The following is a 25,198-nucleotide window of genomic DNA, read 5'->3' as shown; positions in this document are numbered from 1 at the left end:
AAGAAATATTCATCTGTTAATTTGACAATTTTAAGCTATAAATCCTTAAAATGAAAAAAATATATATATACATATTAACTTGTTAAAAATAAGTATGTATTGACAAAAATGACCCAGAACACATGCTTTGTTAATGAAATAAATGCATCACTATAATGATGATGGATTGCTCTAATTGAATAATCTCTTCTCTTTCAACAACTTCCTAAGTATCTGCTTAAAATAAAATATGCAAACCATTGTTAGATTTTCTGAAATGTTTGTACATTAAACCTGCAAACTTATCAAAATAAAACCATGTAAGATGTACAGTATTACTGAAAGAAAAGTTAAGAATATGGTTCTACTAACTAAAAAATACATTCATGTAAAGCTTTGCAAATAATGTCATGACTGTGTTTTAATTTTGGTGGCATCAGATAGAGAAGCAGAACTACAGAAGTTGCATGCAACAATGTAGTAAGCAATAAGACAATCATAATTTTTGTAGATCCTGAACTACTGTGATATGAATAATTTCTAATAACCTTTATCTATGATGGTTGAAAACTTTTCAATAATAAGCATATCACATACCCAACTTCAAAAGGCATGCCCGTTAAAGAAAGTAATAATTTGCTATATTCTACATTCCTTCAGAAATACCTATACTTGTATAAAAATCTGAGCTACCAAAAGGCCTTTAGAATAATATACAACATTTTCCTCATCATCCCAAGTAAAATAAAATAATGCCATTATTTTTTAAATTATATTTATATCCTATCAGCCAAAGAGGAATGATAAGATTCAAATCTGTACCATAAATGTTATAGCTAAAAATGAGATCTAGAAGATTACCTAGTCTTCCCATCTCTTTCTTCCCTTGAGTATTTGTAAATCTTGGTTTCAAATACTTATAAAGTAATCAATAATGTTTTGCTAACCAGAAGCAAACACTTTCATGGTAAGCTAATCCTAATAAGTCATTAAGATTATACGACACTATTTAAAGTTTCCATCAAAAGGGGCCCTTTATATTCAATTGCTTTAATTTTGTTTTTACCACTTGCCAAGCCTAACCATGAAAACTTTAAATTTCCTGTAGAAACTATTGTTGGCTAAAAATAAAAGGTTTCAACTATATAATGGATAAAAAAAAAATCTTAAAACTCCAAAGATGGCTCAACTTCAAACTTGAACCCTTGAGCCATAACACGGGCTCAACAGTTTTCATAAAGGTGTATAGTCATGGTATTGCCTACTATGGTGATATACAAGAAATTTAGCAACCATATCAATACTTCTATTTTCATGACTGTTTGAGATCTTTCTCATTTTCTCATTTAGAATTCTTCCCTTGGGTGATTTTAAGTTATAACATTTTTTTCCTTAAAAAGAGGGAGGTATAGAAACAGTTAGACTGAAACATGTCAACTATATGCTAGCCAAAAAGTGTATAATTTGAAATTGCTATGCCTGAAAAAACATATTTAGCAATTCAATGATAATCTATATTCTAAGACATCATTAACTCATGTTATATAAAGTGTCTGTGTGTTATAAACTAATCACAGCATTATTTCAGTTATGTCTAACTTCCTTACTTAGATTTCCAATAGGGAAAATAATTTCTTTTCTTTTATTTCATGTTCTGTTACTACTTAAAGTAAATGTGATTTTGATACAAGAGAATAAAAATCCAGTCCATCTTTTAGGCTGACCCTAGGTTTAAGCTAGATGCAATTTAAATTTGGGCTTCCTCACTTCCTTTTTAAGTCTACTTCAACCAGTAAGTTCAGAACCAAGCACTTTATGTCTTCAAAATCAAATACATATTTTAAACAGTCAATTATTTCTCTTGGAATTCTGAAGCTACATAACACTTAAGTAAAATACATCTCCCCTTTAGCTAGCATGTATTTATTCATTCATTCCTTATTCAGCTTGATATAAATCAGAGACTCTGTTGAGCATTTTTGTGCATCTTCCCCTACAGTATCTGGCCATTTTGTTTAAATTCCTATGTTACTATTCATTTAGTAAATGAAAATATCTATGTGTTTGGATTTCCAGAATTACCAATTTTTGAGATTCAGATTTGTAAAGCACAGAACAACATAAATTGTGTTCCAAAAAGGGTGAAGAGGCAGCAGAAACAAGCTTAAACTGATACTCTAAACAGGGAACAAGCATTAGCAAATTGATTAATTAGGACCATGTGTTTGTATTTGTCAACTAAAATGCATTTGTTTAACCTGAGACCTCCAGTATATTAGCCTTTATTGACAGTGTAACACTCGAATTTGACAAACACCAATATCAATCCATTCACTATGCCTCGCCCAAAACACGTAGAGAATACGTGTGCCCTGAATTAGCTCAATTATCAGGAAGTGCTGGCCACAGATCCCTTACAGTCTAATCAGGCAGACTATGCACTCACATATGAAACCCGAGTAAGCTTACCTATATCACTACAGTAAGCCTTAACTATCCAAAATCCTGAATAGCATAGTTTTCTAGCCAACTTTTAGAATTGGTTTAAATTTGAAACTGGGATAGATTAACTCATAAAATATCATAACTCATTTATTTTTAAACTTTTGGTAGAAATCTTTCTTCCCTTTACCTTCTTCAAGACTAAAATGAACACTAGCTTTTAAAAAATATCTCATAGTCACCATAATGCACAATAGCTATTGTGCTATGCCTCAGATATAGATTTGCAATATGCAAGTAGTATCTGTCATTCCTCACCCTGGCGTGACTCCCACACCCATGTGTTTTGACAAGGAATACAGATGCTATTGAGAGAAAAGTGGCCCTTTTCTTCATATTCAAATACATATACCAAGAAGTGTCCTATACCTTGAAGGCAGATGCACTCCAACGAAAGTGTGCATAAGAATCATGTAGGGCTCTGGTTGGTGTGACTCAGTGGGTTGAGTGCCAGTCTGTGAACCAAAAGTTCACCAGTTCGATTCCTGGTCAGGGCACATGCCTGGGTTGTGGGTCCCCTGAGAGGCAACCAATTGATGTTTCTCTCACACATCACTGTTTCTCTCCCTCTCTTTCTCCCTGCTTTCCCCTCTCTCTAAAAAATAAATAAAATCTAAGAAAAAGAATCATGTATTGTGAATATTTAAAACGTAGAAGTCTGTAGCAGTCTGGAGGTGGAGCCCAATAATCTCAATTTATACAAGTACTCCGACTGATTTTCATGCCTAGTCTATTAAACTTGGAGGATCATTGCTTTAAAGTCAAGGTCGTTAACCCTCACTCAAGATAACCCTAGCTATAGGGAGATTATGCTTTCTCTCTCACTCCCTGGCCTTACTCAGCATATCAACACTGGTTGCTCGCCACTAATTGTCCACAGCCATTATCTTGCCTTCCCACACTCCCAGATCCTCCGAGATCTGGGAGAGTCTGAAAGCAAGGTGTCTCTGGCTAACAGATAGACACAAAAGCAGACAGACAGGTACAAAGTGTGAAACTGTGAAGTACAGTAATTAGGTGACAAAGGTATTATCAATTATATTGATGTACACTATAGATTGAAAAGTTAAAAACTTTTTTTCAAACATTTGTGATGAGGAAGGATGCAGAACAGGAAAGAGCTAGGCACCAGTGGTCTGGCTACAACTCTGCCACTAACTAGCTTTGGGATTTCCAGTTTCGTCTTCCCTCATCCCTAAAATAGGAAAGCTGGCACTATCCTTGCCAGACTCACAGCAATATTATGAAAACCACTGAACTTGTATTTGTGAAAGTACATCGGTAAATACAAAGCGCAATACAATGGAATGTGGTGCTTTTTAACAGAATATTTATCATTTTTTGTCTTAATAAACACAGTGCCCTCGACATTATTGTAAGTCTTCTTGATGATTGAATGTCTTCTAATATCTCAGGGTCTTTTTCATGAAAATAAATTCTCACTGACAAAACGGTAAAGGAAAATGCAGACCCTTGGACATACCCCGAAGTTGATTTTTTGAATATGTCCTTGAAATCGGCTTGTTTTAAAGACAATTGTCTCCGTCTCCTGAAAGTGGAGTGCAAAAAAAAAAAAAAAATCTGGTTAATTGTGGCTTTATCGTATTTTGTTTACATTTTTCAAAACATACTCTGCAAATACTTTAGTTGTAAATTAATAAGTCATGTTTATAAATCCTGAGTAGTTAAGACAACACAGAACCTTTCAAAATATCTAAATTAACATTTAAAAAAATTAACTAGAAAGTCATAAAATTCTATTTGCTTTTAGAAGCTCTCTTAATGTTTTAGAAAGTCTAGAATAAAGATTGACATTAAATACAACATTTATTGGCAACTGATCTAAAAGACTATAGTAGCCAAGTTTGGACACAAGGAATCACTTTTCCAATAAATATATACTCAGCCTTGGAATGCTTTGTCATTTTCTAGCTTTGCGAGCCTAAAGTTCAATTCTTTGTTTGATCTATTGTTTTTCCATTAAAAACCTGAACGCAAATGACACACATTACAAGCTTTCAGAGAACAGATGGTTAATGTTCTTCTAGGTTCATTCACTACCAATTTTCTTATTTTCATATTGGTTGTGATTAATAAAAACACACAAATAGATGTACTGTCTCCAAACAGAAGATTTTGTTTTTGTGAAGTTCTGTTATAAGTCTATCTCCTTTGGGCTAATACAAAAGGCAACGGTGAACGTACTCTGGTACTGCCTCAGGAACGCAGTTTTAAAAATAGAGACTACTACAGAAGCATTGCAGTATATGTAGTCAACTCTCTTTAAAAATTAAAGTAAGCTGGCAGGTGTTTGAGAAGCCCTAACAGAAAACTGAATTTATTTACATTTATTTCATTTATGTTGTTTTAGCTTATAAAAGGTAAACATTCCTAGGCATTACCCTTATCTAACTTTGTCTTAAAAAGAAACAGTTTTGACTTTTATTCTGGGTCATCTCACAAAGCGCTATTGCATTATTAAAGGCACAACAAAATCAAAGTCATAGCCTAACAGTATCTTTAGAAAGACCTTGGCAGAGAACTTATACAATATCCTCAATCTAATGATGTCTAATGCAAAAGGTAGGTAGCAAGTATTTTATTTCTTTTCAAAAATAGTAAATTCAAAACAGCATGTCCTTAATGATAATATTATTTCAAAGTCTACTTTTAAAATGCTATACATATAAAATTATTATTTTTAATCATAAAAAGCTACAATGGGTTAAATTCATATTTGTTGTGTTTTAACAATAAGCCTCACCAAGCAAACAACAGTGATATATTTTTTGCTTAAAAATACATTAAAATATCTTTAAATATGGCTTATTTTATATTCCTATTAACATTATTCCTTTCTTTTGTGTATTTAAGAAGAATCCGGTGTGCCACCTTCTGGTAACTTAGTGAAATTATGTATCTACACAAGTCACTCACTATCCTTTATTTTAACTTTTAAAACACACGCACATATATATATTCTAAACCTGTATTACATTTAAGCTATATAAATAACTCTATACCACAGTCTGAAGTAAAGTAAAATTTCCTTCATGATTTTTTTAAATTCAAGCTTTATATATGCTTCCTATGATTTTTGCATGGTTACCAATATGTCTCCTGAATTCTACAATACATATAAAATTGATTTTTGTACACCGCTTCACAGCCACACAAGAAAACAATAGGCTGGCTATTTTAATGAATAGTAACAGCAGGAAATAAAGAAAAAGAAAGGTCTCTTACCAATAAGCCCATTTTTCTCTTAAGGTTTGAACTCTCATCATTTGTCATGTTCTTGTGGATCCCTCTCTCATCAAATTCTCTGGAGTTTTAAAGTTGAGAGCTGTGATGCAGCTAGGCTCTGCTACATAGTAGCGCACCCCAGTGCATCTGCCTGGTATAACACTTCAGTTGTAGTGCCCAAAAGCAGAAGCAGGCTTTATATGTTCAAAAATCTATGCACTGCACACCTTCCCTTGATAGGAAATTGTAGTCATCGTGGTTGAACTATTTGTATTTCATATATTTACTCCTGATCATATATGAAAATCGGAACCATATGAACCTTGAGCTTAGCTCCACAACACTGAATGGGAACAAAGTGTTCATCCTCAGAGCAGAGATATGGTGAGGCAAACACTAATACCATGAGATCTGACTTAGAATAACACATGTTTACCTGACAGTAATCTTAAATCTTTTTTATCTTTAACTCTTCATTCTCTAGTGCTCCTAGTAGCTAGTCATTAAGTCCTAACCTTCATTCTTTATTGATTTTCTAGCAATCTACCCTCTACTGTTTGTTTTTTTGTTTTTTTTTACAAGTGGGCTACTTCAAAAAATACCTATAACTGATCTCTTTGCATCTCACATCTTCAATCTATCAATCACACTGCTTTTAGATGGCTCTCTTAAAGTACAAGTATACTAATGTAAATTAAGTATTCAATAAATATTTTATTCAATACATACTTGTTAAGCATTTGCTACATATTACGTGGGTACTCTGCTAGGTGATATGGATGTGAAGGAGAATGAAAAACAACCCCTAGCTCTCAGGAACCTCCAGTGGAATGAGAAAACAGACATGTACTCAGACATGTACTGCACAAAATATGGTATAGATGTTTTAGCGGAGATTCGAGGAAGTGCAACATGTGGAAAATTAGGCAAGTCCTCAATATAACTGGAAGGAGTTTAGGGTACATAGCTTTGAGGTAGTGAATTTTAAGGTGTACAGAAGAAGACCTTACACACCAGTGAAGAGGCTTGGATTTTATCCTATGAGCTGTGAGAAGCCATTTGTTGAATAAGTGGATCACTCAAGGAATTAAGCAACTATGCCCAGAACTAAGAACTCACTACAAGCTGGCCAATCTACTCTTCCAATTAATTCACTGTCTAGTATCCCTCAACACCAATTTCCCATTCTGTACCTCAAAGTTTGCTGGGTTCTTTCTCACCTTGGCTCCAGAGGTCCTCCTGAATGAAATCTCTTAACTTTTCTAAACTCAACAGATTCCTCCAGATTCAGTTCAAATTCCATTCCTTTCTGTGATGTATTCCATTGTGATTTGAGCCTACAGTTTTTAAGTGCTCCTTTATTAAACCATGCATTCTTCCTAATGTTTAGCACACAATGTTCAAGAAACCTCTTTGGCCTTTTGCTTATAAAGTGAAGCAAGATGGTGAGGAGATGATACTAAGGCAAAAGCCAGAACCTGAAAGCAAGTGGCCTAAAGAAGCACACCTCCCCAGACTTCACAGTACACACTAATTTCAGTAACTTCCATCACTGCTCTCAAGTCTGAAAAAGACTTGCATTGTGCAAAGAACTGGATCTGTATTGGACACCAACTCCTCACTGCTCTGCAACATCGCTCTGGTTCCAAAATTCCCGGAACATGATGAGAAAGGGATACCAACAAAGTAGCAGAATGATGGAGCTGTGACCCGTGTGGGGAAAGGGCTATGAGGGTGGGGGACTGTAACTGTGTTTTACTACTTGCAGTAAACCAAAGAGAGTTCACCTGAAGGTCCATGCAATAAATACAAAGAGTTCATGAAGGCCACAGAAAGAGATGGGAGAGCGAGGATATGGAATTGGATTCAGAAGTTTTACCACCTCATAAGGAATTGTGCGGGTTCAGAACGAGCCACCCCACGATGTGATTCAGTGGTGTGCATGTTATTTTGAGCTAGGGGCAACTGAGACTTTGTGGGCTGAAGAGAAACTGCTACTTCCTCCTTGACTATCTAAAAGAATTTAAATTAGGAGCCTGGATCGAGATAAGTTATCACCAGAAATGACTTTTTACCTACCTAGATGGCAGGGCAAACTACTAATTACTGAACACATGCTCTCCCTGTAATTACCTTCTGAAGCCCTAAGGTGCTTCATCCCTAGCTCAAAATGTCTTAAATACCTCAATTTCCCTTCCTGTCTCTGAACCTCTTCCACACATGGGGGTCTCTGACTCTCATGTATGTGGGGTTCCCATACATATGTACACATTAAATTTGGTCGTTTGCTCTGGCTAATCTGTCTCACATCTATCTGATTATTAGACCAGCCAAAAGAACCTTGAGGCTAGAGGAAAGTTTGTTCTTCCCCAATAGTATTAAGGGAGAAAATCCAAGTGTAAGAAGGGGATGTGTTTTTTTAAAAGGAGGAGGAGGAATAGTGCTAGCTGGGAGATCAATCTAGGACGAGAAGATTTACCAGAGAAACATGTCCTGGAGTGTAAAAATTTAGTGTTCTCTCCCCATGGAACCACACCCCGTTATGCTCAGTGTCCAATACCCAGACAAGCACTCCTTGATATTGGCATTTAGCATTCAGCTTTGTCCCATCTCTTTTATGCACGCATCATCTCTTAGATTTATGCAACGATGCAAAAACCATGGTGCTTTCTTTTATGTAGACAATTAAAAAAAACTTTTCATCTATTCAACCACTTACTGTTGAAGTGAATTAAGAGGATTCTGCCAATAATTTCAAAAAGCAGTTGATATTAGAAAATATTCTCTCAACGACTTAAAAATATCCCAGCTAAAAGCTGTCTCCACCTTCCTGCTTGTTTATTGAGTGCCAAAATTGACCACTTTCCTTTCCACTGACTTTTAAGAAAAATATTCAAATACAGATAAAAATGAAGAATGTAATTTTGGATAAATGCCACACTTTTCTCGAGAAATCTTCAAAAAAGAGTAGTACTTAGGGGATATAAAAAATAATTTAATCCACTCAGTCATCAGAAGAATGTTTCTAAGCTATGTATCAATGGTGCTATAGATTTCAGAACAAAGAGAAAATAAACCAGACTATTTACTCATTTAGATTTGTGGGAAACAGAACAATTGCCAGAGTAGTTATCTGATACCCAGCAGAAAAAGCAATAATCATTTTGTATTACGCTTTGAACCAGAATAGGTATTTTATCCAACTAGTTCATTTAGAAGTTGTAAAAAGGAAACAAGATGGGAATAACTACCTCCTGGTAGTCCACATTTAGTCTCATATTATTAGCAATTTCAATGACAGGGTATATATTAATCCAGTATAAATAATTCATTTCTGTTCCATGTAAAGTACCATGATCATGTTATCTCATCCATAGCAGAACTCTTCTCCTTTCTTCTGGTGTATGTGAGATGGCTCAGAGCATGATGAGTTGGGTGGTTTATAAAGTTCCCTATCATAGAGAAATACCCTGGAATGATAGATTTTCAAAAACATTGATCTAAAGAAGGTTTGGTCAGAGGTATTTAAATTGGAAGCGTATTCCTACATCCCAGATGCTCATATTTCAGGTGAATTATCAGATCCCAGTAGTATAGTCACTCAATCTAATGGGAAAGATGGGATCAAAGGGAAGAAAATGAATTGAAGTGCCTTTCCGTGTTACTAATATCTCTGCTTGTACTGTCATTGGATCAGGAAAAATGGCAAAGAAGTAGAAGGCCACAGTTATATAGCCTCCCATTCCTATTTGAACGAATCAAAACCTTATATTTTCCTAAAATGCAACAAAACTCGGGTCATACCACTATAAGGTAACACAAATGATTAAATGATTGAGGGTAATTCATGAGTAATTCAAACTGCCAAACAGATGTAAGTTATTCAAGGTTGACTATGAAATATATCAACTAATTTTACTAACCTAAGATATACATGACAGATCATTGAGAAGAAGGAAATTTTATTATTAAATTTGAAAACACAGAAATAAGCTAAATAACATTCCACAGACAGAAGGGCAGACATGAGGAGTTAATGAGGAAGTTAGACTATGTCTATTTGTTAATTACTTTCCAACCTTATTTTTCAATACAGATGCTCCATGAAGTCCTTTACTCATTTTATTTTTTTAAATAATTTATTTATTTGTTTGTTTATTTATTTATTTTTAGAGAGAGGGGAAAGGAGAAAGAGAGGGAGATAAACATCAGTGTGTGGTTGCCTCTCACCTGCGCCCCCAACTGGGGACCTGACGTGCAACCTAGTCATGTGCCCTGACCGGAAATCGAACCAGCGACACTTGGTTTGCAGGCGAGGCTCAATCCACTGAAACACACCAGCCAGAGTTCCTTTACTCATTTTAAATGTCAAGTGATAGACTCAGCCAGCAGAATTCCAAGTAAGAAAGTTTTTTATACCCTTTAATTTTTAAGAGTCTCATTTTCATTTTCACCTAACTCTGAGGTAAGCAATGCAGCTGTTAATATTCCTATTTTACTAGTGAAAAAACAGAATTACTAAATGACTTTGCTCCAGTGACATAGGTGCTGAGAGAACTGGAAAACAAGGATCCAGGTCCCCTGACATCTAGTTCAGTGTTCACTGGTAACCTTTATATTGTATTAATATTTATTTTAGGGGGGGGACACAAATATGACTCCTAAATACCACCAAAAAGCAAAAAAAGAAAGGTCTTTTCACACTGATTCTGAGGAATTAAGTGGCCAGAGGAATGAAGGAATAGGTTATAAAAGATATAGAATGCTATATGATTAAAGTTACAGAACAATCAATCTATACCTAGGCCAGAAGTACCTTCCCAATGCCAATTTACAGAGCTCCCTTTTATCCCTCCATTAGCAAGTTCTTGCCATAGACCTTAAAGGTTCCATAGTCCCTCATGCCTCAGTGGTTTCACATGTGATATTCTCTACACTTGGAATTCTCTGCCCTCCTTGCCTACCAAGCAAATTTCTAGTCATACTTAAGTGTCCAAGCATATCTTCTTTCACGAAACCTTCTCTCACATCCCTTAGCAGACTCTGGTGCTAGGTTTTCCAAACTCCCATGGCACTTTAAATATTATAGCTCCTGTCACTTTTATTATAACTGTTTCTATAAACTAGACTATAAACTTATGAGAGCTACGGGTGGGTCACCTTTATGTTTCTATTATACCTAATGCCTGTCACATAGTAACCGTAAATATAGGAGGCAATTTTGGTGAAATCAAGTCAGCAGAGGTAGGTTCTCTCCTCCAAGACTAAAACAGTTTTCAGATTACAATTAAACAAGAATTCACTAAAGGGCTTTATCCTTCCTAATCTAAGATGTAAATAGTAAGAAGTAAATAAAAGATTATAATTACAAACAGTATACCTAAATGATTCCTTTTGACGTTTGTGTGACAGACCCTGTGTGTGATTAGCAGGGTGCCGAGAATAGTAGGTATACAACTGAGAGCTGAAGTGACTGCTAAGCTAAACTGAGCAAAGGAAACACTTAACTACAATAAGAAAGAGAAATACCAATCATCATTTGTTTAAGTCGCTGATAGTAGAATTGATAGTTAGAAACTAAAGAAATACATTTCAATAGTTTGTCACCACCATGACCAGTTAACACTGAAATATGAAACAGTATCTTCTAAAACCATACATTTTTATAAACTACTAATAGACAAGGATAAAAGCTTATTTTTAGACTGCTAAATACTATTAATACTAGTGATGATGAAGGACTAATCACGAAATCCAATTTTAACATAATAACTGCTCCACTAGATTGAATAAAAAGATAGAAATTAGTGAATTTAACCAAGCAAGCCATTGTACATCACCAATACCTAGTAACTCAAATGGTATGGTGAGCAGTCTAGAGGAAAATATACAAATGAACACAGGAGGGCCCAATGCTAACAAGTCCCTGTAACTTTCAAAATAGAGAAAAATATACATATTTGATTAAAGATCTATGAATCTTCTGTTCTAATATGAGAATTATAATTTAAGCTTAAGGAGATGTCTCAAATCCTTATCTCAACCCATTTCCTGACCTCTCCCTTCATACAAGCTGGCAGAGTAGAAATATAAAGGATATTAACATAATATACAATATAAAGAATAAAAGGCAGTGGGGCTCCCCATGGGCAAGGTTTCACATATGCCTAGGGGGTGAAGGCTTCTGCAGCTGTGAGGGCTAACTGATACAGGTCATTAACCAATATCCTCTGGTATGTTCTAGGGTACAGTTATAAAGGCCAGAGGTTTTTATTTAAATAAAAGTAATGTGGCTTATAAAAGGGAGCTCTATTTTGCTAATACTGGACTTGAATTTTGCTATGAGGACACAGAAACATAGTGCATGAGTCCCTTGGGCTAGCTGGAAAAACAGGAGTCATTAAGAAGAAGAAAAAACTCTGGTATTTTGGATCCTAAAAGAGAGATTGGCTCAGAAGCCACAAAGAACAGTCAGGTAGCCAGGGAAGGAGACACTAACAGTTAAAGGAAGAAGTCCCAGTACAATGAAACAAAACAGTAATAATAAAAAAAAACAAAACAGGATTCTGTATGTATTAACCAAGCCAAGAGTGAATTTAATACCCCATCATTTCCAATCCAAAATTTAGAATTAATTATGCCTTCCTTATTGCCTTCATCATCTCAATCTTCTATTCAAAAACCTTCCGTGAGCCCTGATTGGTGTGGCTAACGTGGGTTGGGCGTCATCCTGCAAAGCAAAAGGTCGCTGGCTCAATTCCTGGTCAAGATACATGCCTGGGTTGTGGGCCAGGTCCTCGATTAGGGGGCGTGCCAGAGGCAACTGATCAATGTTTCTCTGGCACATAACATTGATGTTTCTCTCCCTCGCTTTCTCCCTCCCATCTTCTCTCTCTATAAATAAACAAACAAATAAATAAGATCTTCACAAACCTTCTGTGACTCCTTATTTTGGTGGATCTATTTGCAGACTCCACTTTCCAGGTCCACTCAAGCCCAGCCCACTTTATTTATTCAATCCTATTCCTCATTATAGGCCACCTCAGATTTGCACATAACCAGAACACACAGAACACCTTTACCCAGAATTGCCATGGGAACTATAATTTTTTAAAATGCTGTTTATTATTTCTGTGGTTTCAAGAGAGGAATATACAGAAACAATTTGGGAGAGGGAGGTGGAATAGAAAGGGAAATTAGCAAAGGCATTCTCTTTCCCAAAATATGTTCTACAGTGAGTGCCAACTCACTCTCAACAACCAATGTTCTCTTTCCCCCATCTATCCTTCTATCCCTTTCCTCCACTCTTCCCCTCCCCCCTCTTTCCATCCCCTTCTCATTGTTTGCTTTGTTCTATTGCCAGAAATTCCAGAAATTCCAGATTCATTTGAGATTAAAAAAAAAAAAGAAGCCTGTTAAAATTTTAAGTACAGCTGCCAGGGGGAGCTGACTATCAGTTTATTGTCACATTGGCAAATAGAAAAGAGCTGTTGCCCTCGGCGAATGGGGAAGGCTGGTGGCGAGAACCTGGGTTTTGGAATCCTTATAACTTTGGGTGGGGTGCTATCTGAAGGAAGTTGAGGGGGAGCATAAAGAAACTACATCTAAAGGTAGAGAAAAGGAAACTGTGATATAGAAAATGGTGCAGAAAAGGTCACAGGAGAACAACAGAGCTCAACTTCTACCACTCAGTGTCTTCTAGCCCAGAACTCACCATGCCTTTTCTGACCCTCTGCTCCCTTGAGCTCAAGCTAGTACAGTGCATGGATATATCATCTACTTAGTAGGTTAAATACAATACTTGGGGCATGGCCTGAAACCTCACCATCCTTTATATGGCGCGTCATGTCCGAACAAATGATTTGTAAATCAATCTTTAGAACACTTGTCATTTGTCATCATTAGTTTGTGAACTACTTGTACTTTTCAACATATACCTCCTCCTCACAGCCACCCCCACTCCACCTCTCAGCCTCCCCTCACCAAACACACCCTAGTTACGCTGGTCTCTTCTCTGTTTTGGAGATGCTAGATGCTTTTCTTTTGTCATCATCCACATTCAACTCATAAAACATTCCCCTTTCCTAAATTGTGGCCACTCCTCTGTTCACAACAGTGCTGTCTCTCTCTAAATTCCAAATCAAGCTCTATGTTTTTGAGACCTAATCTGATTTCCCTAAAACTCACTAAATGTCCTCTTTTCTAAAAGTCTTACAGCACTTACCACACATTGTTTTTATTTAGCCTTATGTGCACTCACCTCAACTTCCAAAATGAGACTGTAAGCTAACTCTATAGGAAGAGGCCATTCATTCATCCACCCAACAATTAATAAGCATGTGCTGTGTAATAAGCATTGTGTTTAGGCTGGAAGTTGAAACCTGAGTAAGTCCAGTTCTCCACCCCTCAAAATGGTCACAGGCCAGGGAATACCAAGTACAGTCACAATACCATGTGAGATGCACTATAGTGGAGGTGGTCTCAAGGTGATATAAATGAATATGCAGAGCCTGAACTTGGCTAGGGCAGGGAATCAGGGAGTTTCACAGAGGTGACACCTGAGTTGAATGTTTAAGAATAAGCAGGAACGTGGCAGGCAGTCAAGTGAGGCAGATGAGACAGAGGGGATGAAGGGGAGAGGGAGAAGCAAAACTAGTTAAAGCACTATTGCAATCGTGACAGCATAAAGTCTTATACTAAAGCAGTGGAGGTGGGAGATATTCAAAAAAGTGTTTCAGAGATAGAATGGACAGGACTTACTAACTAGAAATGATGATAATGGTGAACATTTGTTGATTGTGTACCATGTACCAAGCAGTGTTATAAATCCTTTACCCATTTAATCATATAACATATTTAGTCATTACTATGACTTTATAATATAGGTACTGTTAATATTCCAACTTTACAGAAGAGAAATCTAAGGCATGTAAGAATCAAGTGGCATGACTAACTGACTAACATTAGAGAATGGATAAATATTGGAACCGGAATTTGACTCCAGGCAATGTAGCTCAACACTCCACTACTGAAGTCCTCTATTACACTACCTTTAAATGTGAGGTTAGGGAGAGGGGGATCCCAGGATGACTGCCAAGTTACTGAGAGGGCAGAAAGTGGAGGCAGAAAGGGCCACAGCGAATGGAACTTGAATACATTGTCTGTTGCATTTATTAATTACTTCCATTCCTAAAGTCAAAAGCAAATTTCTTAGTTAATTTTTCTCTCTCCATATTCCAGCATTTTCTTCAATGGAACCAGTAATCAAAAATATACCTAGTCTTGACCTCAGTCTGTCTGGTCTCAGTTTTAGCGCTTGGCACATTCAGTCTCTTCCTAGAATTATTTATAAAGGTGGCTTATCTCCTTTATTATGTTGAAAGTATATAAGGCAAAAAACACATCTTAAAAATTAATTGGCCCTGGCTGGTGTGGCTCAGTGGATTGAGCGCTGGCTTGTGAACCAAAGGGTCACTGGTTCAATTCCCAGTCAGGGCACATGCCTGGGTTGTGGGCCATGTCCCCAGTTGGGGGTGCATAAGGGGCAACCACAAATTGATGTTTCTCTCCCTCTGTATTCTTCCCTTCCCCACTCTCTATAAATAAATAGATAAAACCTTTAAAAATTAATTGGCTTGAGCATAGTATATACAATGATGTTTCTTAAGGTCTCCCATTCTTTCATCATTTGTGACTGCCTTCATTTTTCATCTCAGTGCTACATCTAGTATTTATTTTTCTTTAAATCAACCCTTAAATGTACTTTTATCTAAAATGGAAAACTGGTACTTATTACTACAAATGGAAAACTGCTATAACTCACCTTAATGAGAAGGCAATTATAAAAATAGATACTGAGGGGCACTAAACTTTTGCCACCCCAAATGTGGCTTTTGGTGTATTAATTTTAAGCTGGCTATTAAGAAACAAAAGATTCAGAAAGAACATTTGACCACCCCCCTTCTGTGCATGCCTAAGGCAATTCAGATGAAAAGGCCTAATTAACTCTGGTGGATAGGAAGAATCCACACAAGGGCCATGGGCATGTTAATAAGGATCACCCAATCCCATTGTTTCTGGGTGACCTAGCAAGAACTTGTTGGTCTCTTGTTCCCTCTTTCTCTTCTACCTATGAATTTCCTACTTTCCCCATGGAATTCAGATACCTGTGCCCTTCTCCTTTGTCCAGCACGGCATATAAAACTCAACTTCCCAATGCTCTTTGGGGGTCTCCTATCTCATAGCACCCCTGAATGTACATTTATAAAATAAACTTTGGATATTTTCACCTGTTAATCTGTCTCTGTTAATTTGATTAGCCCAGCTAGAACTTAGAAAGTAGATGGAGAGTCATTTTTTACATCCCCACAACGCATATCTCCTGAAACAATAAATGTTTGTACACAACCTAACATCCTGTTACCTACATAGTGCCACACTCACCACACAATGGGGTAGGCTTCTGTGCCTTTTTGGTTTTTTTCTTTTTCTTTTTTTTTTTGAAATGAAATTCACATAACATAAAATGAACAATTTTTAATTAAACAATTCAGTGGTATATAGTGCATTCCTGATGTTGGGCAACCACTTTGTCTATCTTGTCCCCAAATATTGTCATCACCCCAAAATAAAAACTCACATCTATTAAACAGTTGCTCCTTATTCTTCTCTCCCCACAACCGCGGGCAACCACCAATATGCACTGTCTTGATGGATTTAACTGTTTTGATATTTCACATAAATGGAATCACATACTATGTGATCCTTTGTGCAAGGCTTCTTTCACTGAGCATGTATAGTGTTGTCAGTACTCCATTCTTATTTATGGCTAAATATAATACTGTATGTATATACCAAGATTTGTTTATCTATATTTATCCATCAATAGACGTTTGAAATATTTCCACCTTTTGGTTCTTGTGAACAGTACTACTGTGAAGAAGTGTGTACATGTATTCGTTTGACTAGCTGTTTTCCATTATTTTGGGCATATACCTATCAGGGGAATTTCTGGGTCATGTGGTAACTCTATGTTTAACTTTTTGAGGAACCTCTGGATTAGGTTATGTACAGTACTCTTTGTATATTTCAAAACAACATGTGGGATTGGAAGGTTCACACCAGAATATTTCTCTAAATATAAGATATATAAGCAAAAAATTCATTCTCATCATGCTTATGAAAATATGAATTTCAAATTATTTTCATCATATTTGTGATGTAGTTTTCTTTGCAGTTGGCCCTTTTACATCACTAGCAGACGGTTCAGGCAATCACTAAATTAGGCCTTTATTTCTGAAGATACAGGACTGATTTCATCAAAATCATGCCTTAGTATTAGCATTTTTATCATAGTCTGGTACCTTTATATTTTAAAAATTCAACTTTATCCACTGATTCATGTTATTTCAACAACAAAAAAGAAAGAAGTAGAGTACAAGCCTGAGTCAAATTCACAACTAAATATACTATAAGTACTTACATATTTAAAAATTACCATTTTGGGGATGTAAAATTTTTCTATGTATCTTAAAAGATTTCAGCCATGAATTTTCAGGCATATCTGAGCAACGCACCAAGAAGGCAATTGATCTGAACAAGGTATTGTTACATTCTCTAGTCTTGACTTTAGTAATAATAACTATGAAATCACAAGTGTGATACACTAGGCTTTTTTTCCCCTAGTAAGCATTAAGACTTGAAATAGAGACTTCCGGCCAAGATGGAGGCTTAGATGGACACACTCGGTCTCCCTCTACAACTAGAGAGGAATACAACTACTTCAAAACAAAAGATAACTAGAAATTCCAGAAAATAAAAGTACATGGAAGCCCAACGTACAAAGTTATAAACCAGCGGTGCTCTTTGGGCAGGTAGGAAGAGCAAAAGTGGGCGGTGCTGTTTGCGGTCGCACCAGGGACAGCGGCAGGGAGAGCAATCCCGGCTGCAGTCGAACTCCGGCAGCTCGCGACCCCAACGCTCAGAAAAGCAGCCACTACATCACCTCGAACAGTGAGGCCCAGAGGGCGGGAGGACGGATCCCGGTCTCCTAGCGGAATAACTGTGTGAATCCATCTTGGACCCCCGCCCCCACACAAAGCGCCACAGGGCTGCGAAATAGGTCGCGGACAGGCACCGGTCGCTGGGTCGTGATGAGTACACAGGCACCGCCCCCTATAGCCGGCCCAAGAAAACAAAACGCATCTGTCAAAATGAGGCAGACGACTATAGAAATCTTGGTGGTGCAGCTCACCAGGCAACAGATGAAGAACCTGACAGATGAACAAATAAGAAACCTGTCAGAGGCTCAGTTCAGGGCCATTGTTATCAGGTGGCTTACAGAATTAACAAAAGATCTGGAAAAAGATGAGAAAGAATTGAAAAACACTCATACTGAAAGGAACAAAACCACATACGAGACAGATGGTGAGGAAATAAAATCCAGAGTTCAAATCAACAAACCAGAACACAAAGAAGGAACAAACAGTCAACCAGTGCAGAGAGAAAAAATGGGAAGCAAGGATGAGAGGATCAGAAACCTCTGGGACAGCTATAAAAGGCCCAACATAAGAATCATTGGTTTGCCAGAGGGCGAAGAAGAAGTAGAAATTGAAAAATTAAGTGAAAATATAATAAAGCAGAACTTCCCAAATTTGGGGAAGGAAATAGACGTACAGGTCCAGGAAGCACAGAGAGTTCCAAAAAAACTGGACCCAGGGAGAACCACTCCAAGACACATTATAATCAAAATGTCAAAAGGTAAAGAGAGAATCTTAAAAGCAGCAAGAGAGAAGAAAAGAATCATGTACAAAGGGGTCCCAATTAGACTATCAGCTGACTTCTCAAGGGAGACCCTGCAGGCAAGAAGGGACTGGCAAGAAATATTCAAAGTAATGAAAATCCAAAACCTACAACCACAAAAACTTTATCCAGCAAAGCTGTCATTCAGAATAGAAGGGTAGAGAAAGTGTTTCCAGGACAAAACAAAACTCAAACAGTTCATTAGATCCAAACCACTGTTATATGAGATGTTAAAGGGACTGGTTTAGAAAAAGGAGGATCAAAACTATGAACACTAAAATGAAAACTGCATCACAAGAAACAACAACAGAAGCTAGGGAATTGAAACAAAGGCAAACTAAATAGGCAACGAGAGTGGAAAAAGAACTATAGGTATGGGGAACATACTGGGGGGAGGTCAGCAGGGAGGGGGAAAAGGGAGAGGGAGGGAGATAGTACAGGAATTAAGAAGCATAGTAGGAGGGAATGGAATAGACAGAGAGAGGTTGAGAAGAACTATATGCACAACCAATGGGCATGGACTAAGTGGGGGGGACAACTGGAGGGAGGGGGGCCACCGGGTGGAGGGGAGCAGAGGGAAGGGAAATTGGGACAAATGTAACAGCATAATCAATAAAATACATTAAAAAATAAAAATAAATAAAAAGACTTGAAATAACAAAACAATTTAAATTTAAATTATAAACTGTGTACTGCCAGTAGCCTGCACGCCATACTTCAGAAAACAACAATCTATTAGAAACTGTTTTTGAAAGCTGCACATGCTAGGCTCACATATTTTGTTTGCTAAACAAACAGGAAGTTTTCATCTTGTTTGCAGACTGACAATGAAAGAGTACACAACTCATCACAAAGGAATTTAAAACTGAAGACTTATACCTCTTCACTTCTAAGAGAAAAGTGAACTGTCTTCGGTGGACACCTCATAGAATACAACCTGTGAAGACAAGTGCTTTTGGGACTCACAGCCACTTGCACTTTGCAATATCTTCCACTGGGAGATGCACTTATCCTGTAATTTGATAGAATACTTTATACTCAAAGAGTACCCATCTCTAATTTAAATAGTATGCTGCATTTCTTCCTGTAGTCAACCATGTCATGCCCTAGAGTGTTCTATGCCCACTGACACTATCTCCTGGCAAACAAGAGAGAATAATTTTTAAACAAATCATTCTTTTTTTTCAATATGCAGAATAGCACAGAGAATATATCTATTCTTGTTCTAAGGTAACCAATTGTTCAAATGCAAGTATCCATGGATATACACAATCCACAATATACAAAAAGCTGCATAAAAATTAAATTTTTCTAATTTGAAGACTTTTACTGCCACTGACTACTCACAAATTTAATTGATACACAAGAAGGTTTCAATTAGATGAAATAAGTGAACTAGACTCTGTAACTCTGTCCTCAAGGAAAATATTTTGAAAATAAATCCAAATCAAAATAAAATAATTAAGGAATACAAGATTAAATCTAAAGATTAAATATGATAATATATGCAAAGTTCCTAGCACAAGGCCCATTTATGTCACAGCAATTTAACATGATCAGGTGGCGCTCCATGGAACTAAACCACAAATCCTCAGGCCACAATTAAATTATAGGTGTCCGGGTACCCATATCCTATTTGCTTCCATTTTGAGAACCCAGCACATTCTATTTCATCTAAAAGTTATATACAGGATGGGGCAATGGTAGGTTTAGAGTTGTTTGTATGGAAAATAATACAATAATTAATAAATAGTAATACAAGGATAAACTCTGTTTCACGTACTCACAACTATAAACTTACTTTTGCCTCACCCTGTATATTTATACATCTTTTTAATTAGGTTTTAAACAACCCTAAAGGCTCTTTAAAGCTTTTAAAATAAAATGTAACTTAAAAATCAAAAACATGGAAGAAAAAACAATTTAATAAATACAAGTAATATTAACGTACTTTTGTATGATGCCCTACTAATTACAAAGCACTTTCATGTCACTCATTTCACTAATTTATGATCTTTTATTATCTCCGCCTCACCAACAATTAAATTAAGACCCTAAGAGGTAAAATGATAGCTTGTTAAAGGCAAAGCTGATATTACAATCAAAGTTTATAAAGACCAGTGAGAAGAGAACAAGAAAAGAGTAACAACTAATATCGATGGTGGGGGACATGGAGAGAGAGAGACAAATACACAGGTACAGAGAGACTCCATGGGAAGAGAAACATTTCAACCTTATGCATTTTGAGACATTTCTCTTAAGAATATTTGAAATATTTTGTCTTCTTTGTTTTGTTTTGTTTTTACCTACAAGTACAGTGGTATCATAAGGACCTTTAACTGGTTGCTTCTGTCTAGGTCTAATCAGGAGAGAGAAACCAAAGAGTAATTTGAACTAGGAGAGTTTCACAAAAGGAATTATTAACTATAACAGGGGATTGGAATAACAGGAAATAGGAGTGATAAGCAATTGGCTGGTAATAAGTAAAGAGAATTCTAAAAAACACAAGAATCATAGATATCAGAAACAACAACTACTCCTACGGCTGAGAAAGAGCACTTTGGGAAGAGATCCCTCTTCCAAGGCTGAGACACAGTGTTTAAGGGTTCAAGGAAGTGTGCCCCACTTATCCAGGGCTGAGATCCAGACCTTATTTGGAGAGGGTACAGCTCACTGAAGGACATAAAATTTCCTGTGCTGTTTATCTTTGGAATTTTCCAGAAATTCTAAAGATGAGCCTACCATTTGGAACATGCTGAAACACATCCTCTGGAAAGTGTCTTACCAGAAGCACTGATAAGCCACGAAGCTGTATCAGGGGGCAATAGGAAAAGCTACTGACAAATGGGTGAAGAAGCTGAGCACTAGAGAAGATGCAGGAGTTGCAGGAACCAGGAAGCAAAACCCTCACCTCCCAATCTGCCTTTCCACACCCTCTTTTTTTTTTAAATCCCCACCCACGGATATGTTTGTTGTTTTTAGAGAGGGAGGAAGGGAGAGAGGGAGAAGGAAAGAAATATCAATCTGCTGCCGCCTGTACTCACACCGACTGGTGATTGAACCTGCTACTCAATTATGTGCCCTGATCATGGATCAAACCCACAACCTTTTGGTGTATGGGACAATGCTCCAACCAATGGAGCCACCTGGCCAGGGCCCCAGCACCCTCTTATTGACAAAACTTCCATGCCAGGTGGTCAAAGAAACAAATACTTAAAGGCCTCAGGTCCATGTTCACAGAGCAGGCAAAATGGGTGCATTTGAAGGTGAGGGTCAATAAATCAACAACTGGCACATTGTTTAACAGAGAAATACTATTTGTAGGCAAGCAAGAGCCAAATTACAGCACAGTCAAGTACAATACTTGTTTTACCAAGTCCATATTCTATACAAAACCTGCTAGGATAAGAATTATGTAGCTGTGTTGGTTTGATTCTATTATGTCATACTATAAAAAAGACATGTAGATATATACCATCAATACATATCTACTTTATGAAGTTATATTTAGGCAAACCTGCTTTCACAAAATTTTGAAGGCAAAGACTATTAGACTTCTTACTTAGATAGTATACCCTGCTAGAATGTTGGAGAAGAGAATGTTAAAAGACCGTGTAGAATAAAGAGAGAAACTTTCCAACAGGAAGCCAGATTGAGCAATGAAACACAATAAATATGTGCTATGGAATTACTCCTCAAAATAACAATTTTACATGGTAAGGTGGTCGATACTATCAAAATACTTCCACAGCTGCTAACTCATTTTAAACTTGGGAGATGGAAAGTGTTAGTCCCATCTGATCATTAGGAATATAACATACAAATGCCAAAAATTAATCAGTTAACTTAGTTTCACATAGCTATTTGCTGTTGCCTTTCTCCAACACAGACATACTTTCAGGTTCTAAAGTTCACTTATGTATTTGGCTAAATGAATGCATACCAGAAGATCTTTCAGGTGAAAACCAATCCCTATCAGAGAATCCCAACCTATCACTGGGAATTGTGGATGGTTTTCTGCTGCAACTTTCTCACCTGTTCCAATTTCCTAAAAGTGGTACAACATAAATTTAATTTCAACTTACTTTGATTAAAAGTGTATTTGAGAAATCATGCAACATTCAAAGATTACATTATCATTTGCTAGGGATGAGTTAAATTATACTCACTTCAATATCTTTCAAAGGAAGTGTTTTCCCATGGTCTTGGGTTTTGTGGACCAGTGAAATTTCAAAAACATCTTGGGGTCTTACAAAGGGTAGCCAATTTCATTTTGCAAAGAAAAAGTATCTAAAAGGCCATAACCCTTTCTCCACAATTTCAATATCCAAATAATTGCAAATCAAATGGTATTTTTTTTCTTGCCTGTAACTCATTTGGCAGCACAACCTGAACTGACCTGAACTCATCTGGCAGGAAAGCTTGACCTGAACAAATGTGAGGCTATCCATGGACTTATTCTACCTCACTTAGTATAAATATTATTACCTTTCATTGAGGAAATATTACTGTAACTAATTATGGCGCCTCAACTCAGCCCCTGCTGAGGATGTTATATAATATTGGTTACAGGCACTTTATTACCTAACATCCAAAATGAATGTACATTCTGAAACATATCTTGCCTTAAGGCTTTCAGTTAATAAGGTACACAATCCTTTATCACCATCATTTCATTATAGAAAGGGTAAAAGGACATTTTAACAACCAAAAAGTAAAGGACAATATCAGATTAAAAGATGGTTCTTTATAATCAATAGATTTCGCTTTCTGGGAGGGGGAAAAATAACTGAATCTGTTGTTTTTCTTATTTCATTTCAGACCTGTGACAATGCCCATAACAAACCAGCTTTCATGTGTTAATAGGCATGTAGACATTCTACTCAGGTGGCTCCCTGCTCAAAAGATGACCTTTGGAATCATTTTGTAGTCTGGAGCAGGACTGTCAGTCACCCTAGGACAGAAACAAATTAAGTCATTCTATAACTGCTATAGGCCACAGATAAATGATATCTGTGCATCATAAAAGACAATGACCATGTGAAATCCATTCAATAACAGAAATTTGAAACTATTTACCCCCCTGAAACTGCCTCTAATGAACAGATAAGAAAGTGCCTGATCTCTGGTTTAACCGAAAAGGTTCTTTGTTTTTTAAAGAACTAATGCAACTGAATGAACACGTGTGTATAAGAATAAATCTGGAAAATCTAAAGGTGTGCCCTGGTTGTTAGAACACAGGGCAGGCTAGGAGGAAAACCCACCAGTAAACCATCTTGTGCCATGATAATCTTATGGCCTTTTCAGGTTGCTTATTTCTGAGCACTGCCTATTCCCCGAACAGTTTGATGTATGGATTAACAAAATGGGACTACTAGGACATGTCAAGTTCTATCCCAGTAGATGCTATTGAATCAGATGTCTGACAGTCTGAGAGAGATGATTTAATCTCTCCCACAAGGGCCACTATCTGCATCTATAAACAGGGTAATAAATTATTCAGTTTGACAATATTTAATGAGTCTGTACTTTACATAAGTCACTGGTTTAGATGCAGGAAATAGATGGCTAGATAGAAACATGTTCTTTTCTTCGCGGACTTCATAGTCTAGTTGGGGAGACTATTAAAAAAGTAATTATTACACAATGTGCCAAGTGATATGATAGATGTGCAATCAAATGCTGTGGGATGAAATACCATGTAATTCTTTTGGCGTCAAGAAGCAGAGTTCACAGATCTAACAAGAGCAAAGGCACAGAGGGTATGATAAACCTGAAGAGGCCCTAATCACATAAAAAACTATTGTATTTCCCCTTGCGTATTATCTCTCTCTATTTATCCTTATATGTATTTAAAAATGTAAATAATTCTACACTATAAATTAGGGCAAGGAAATCCAACAAAGATCTAATTTCTTTGATGAGAACAAATCTGACACTCAGGAAATATCAAATACTCTTTCTCCTCACCATTTGGAGTTCCCAGCATGTGCTTAATCTGCCTGTTGGGTAACCCAAAACGAACACAGAAATTTTCAAGAATGTGTCATATCTTAGGGGAAGGACAAACAATGTGGTTACAGCAATATCACAGGGTACCAAAATGAGAAGTGGCAGAAAGTGGAGCCAGGAGAGTAGCTTGGGAGTCCAATAGGAAGGGCTTTCTATCCATGCTAAGAAAATCAGACATTTTGAATCTTAAAAAAAAAAACACACACACAAAAAAAAAAACAGGAAGACTTTACTTTGCAGGAGGTTTTCAAATTATCTCCATTCAAAAATGATTATTATGAGAAAGTAGTGATTCCACAAATTATAATATAATTATGTGAAAAATCATCTTACTTCCTATTATCTCATTTTCTGACCGTTTATTTCTATAACATAATTAAGAATCAAATCAGCAATAATAAACCAGTAAGCTCATTAATATTAACCTGAAGAAAAGTACTTAACATGACAAGCAAAAATACCCTAAAATATAATGAAAGAAATGTGGATGTTAACTACATGAAAACACTATTTGCTTATAAGAATAACAATAAAAAGTATATAAGCTAACTAAACATCCCACAGAAACGTAGTAATCATTAAAAAATCATGTGTGTAAGGAAAAAAGTGACAGTAATTCAAAAGTGAAAATATAGAGAAAGTTCATTTCTTTCCTCTT

General features: G+C 36.6%; 1 protein-coding gene across 2 annotated transcripts in view; it reads right to left on the bottom strand.

Annotated features, from left to right (window-relative positions):
* The window catches only part of KLHL13 (kelch like family member 13), a 131,886-nt gene that overhangs the window by 81,444 nt on the left and 25,244 nt on the right, over positions 1-25,198 (bottom strand). Inside the window, exon 2 of one of the 2 annotated variants that reach the window (XM_090264186.1) lies at positions 3,965-4,030. The exons of the other annotated variant lie outside the window; for it this stretch is intronic. Within the exon in view, the coding sequence (XP_090120312.1) occupies positions 3,965-4,030 (66 nt within the window). The remainder of the gene's footprint in view (positions 1-3,964; positions 4,031-25,198) is intronic. 2 annotated transcript variants of the gene reach the window in all.

Source organism: Furipterus horrens, unplaced genomic scaffold (genome assembly GCF_987537825.1).
Source record: "Furipterus horrens unplaced genomic scaffold, mFurHor1.1.pri manual_scaffold_17, whole genome shotgun sequence".
Classification (NCBI taxonomy): Eukaryota; Metazoa; Chordata; class Mammalia; order Chiroptera; family Furipteridae; genus Furipterus; species Furipterus horrens.
Note: the sequence above shows the minus strand (reverse complement) of the source record. Positions and strands in the feature narration are given on the sequence as shown.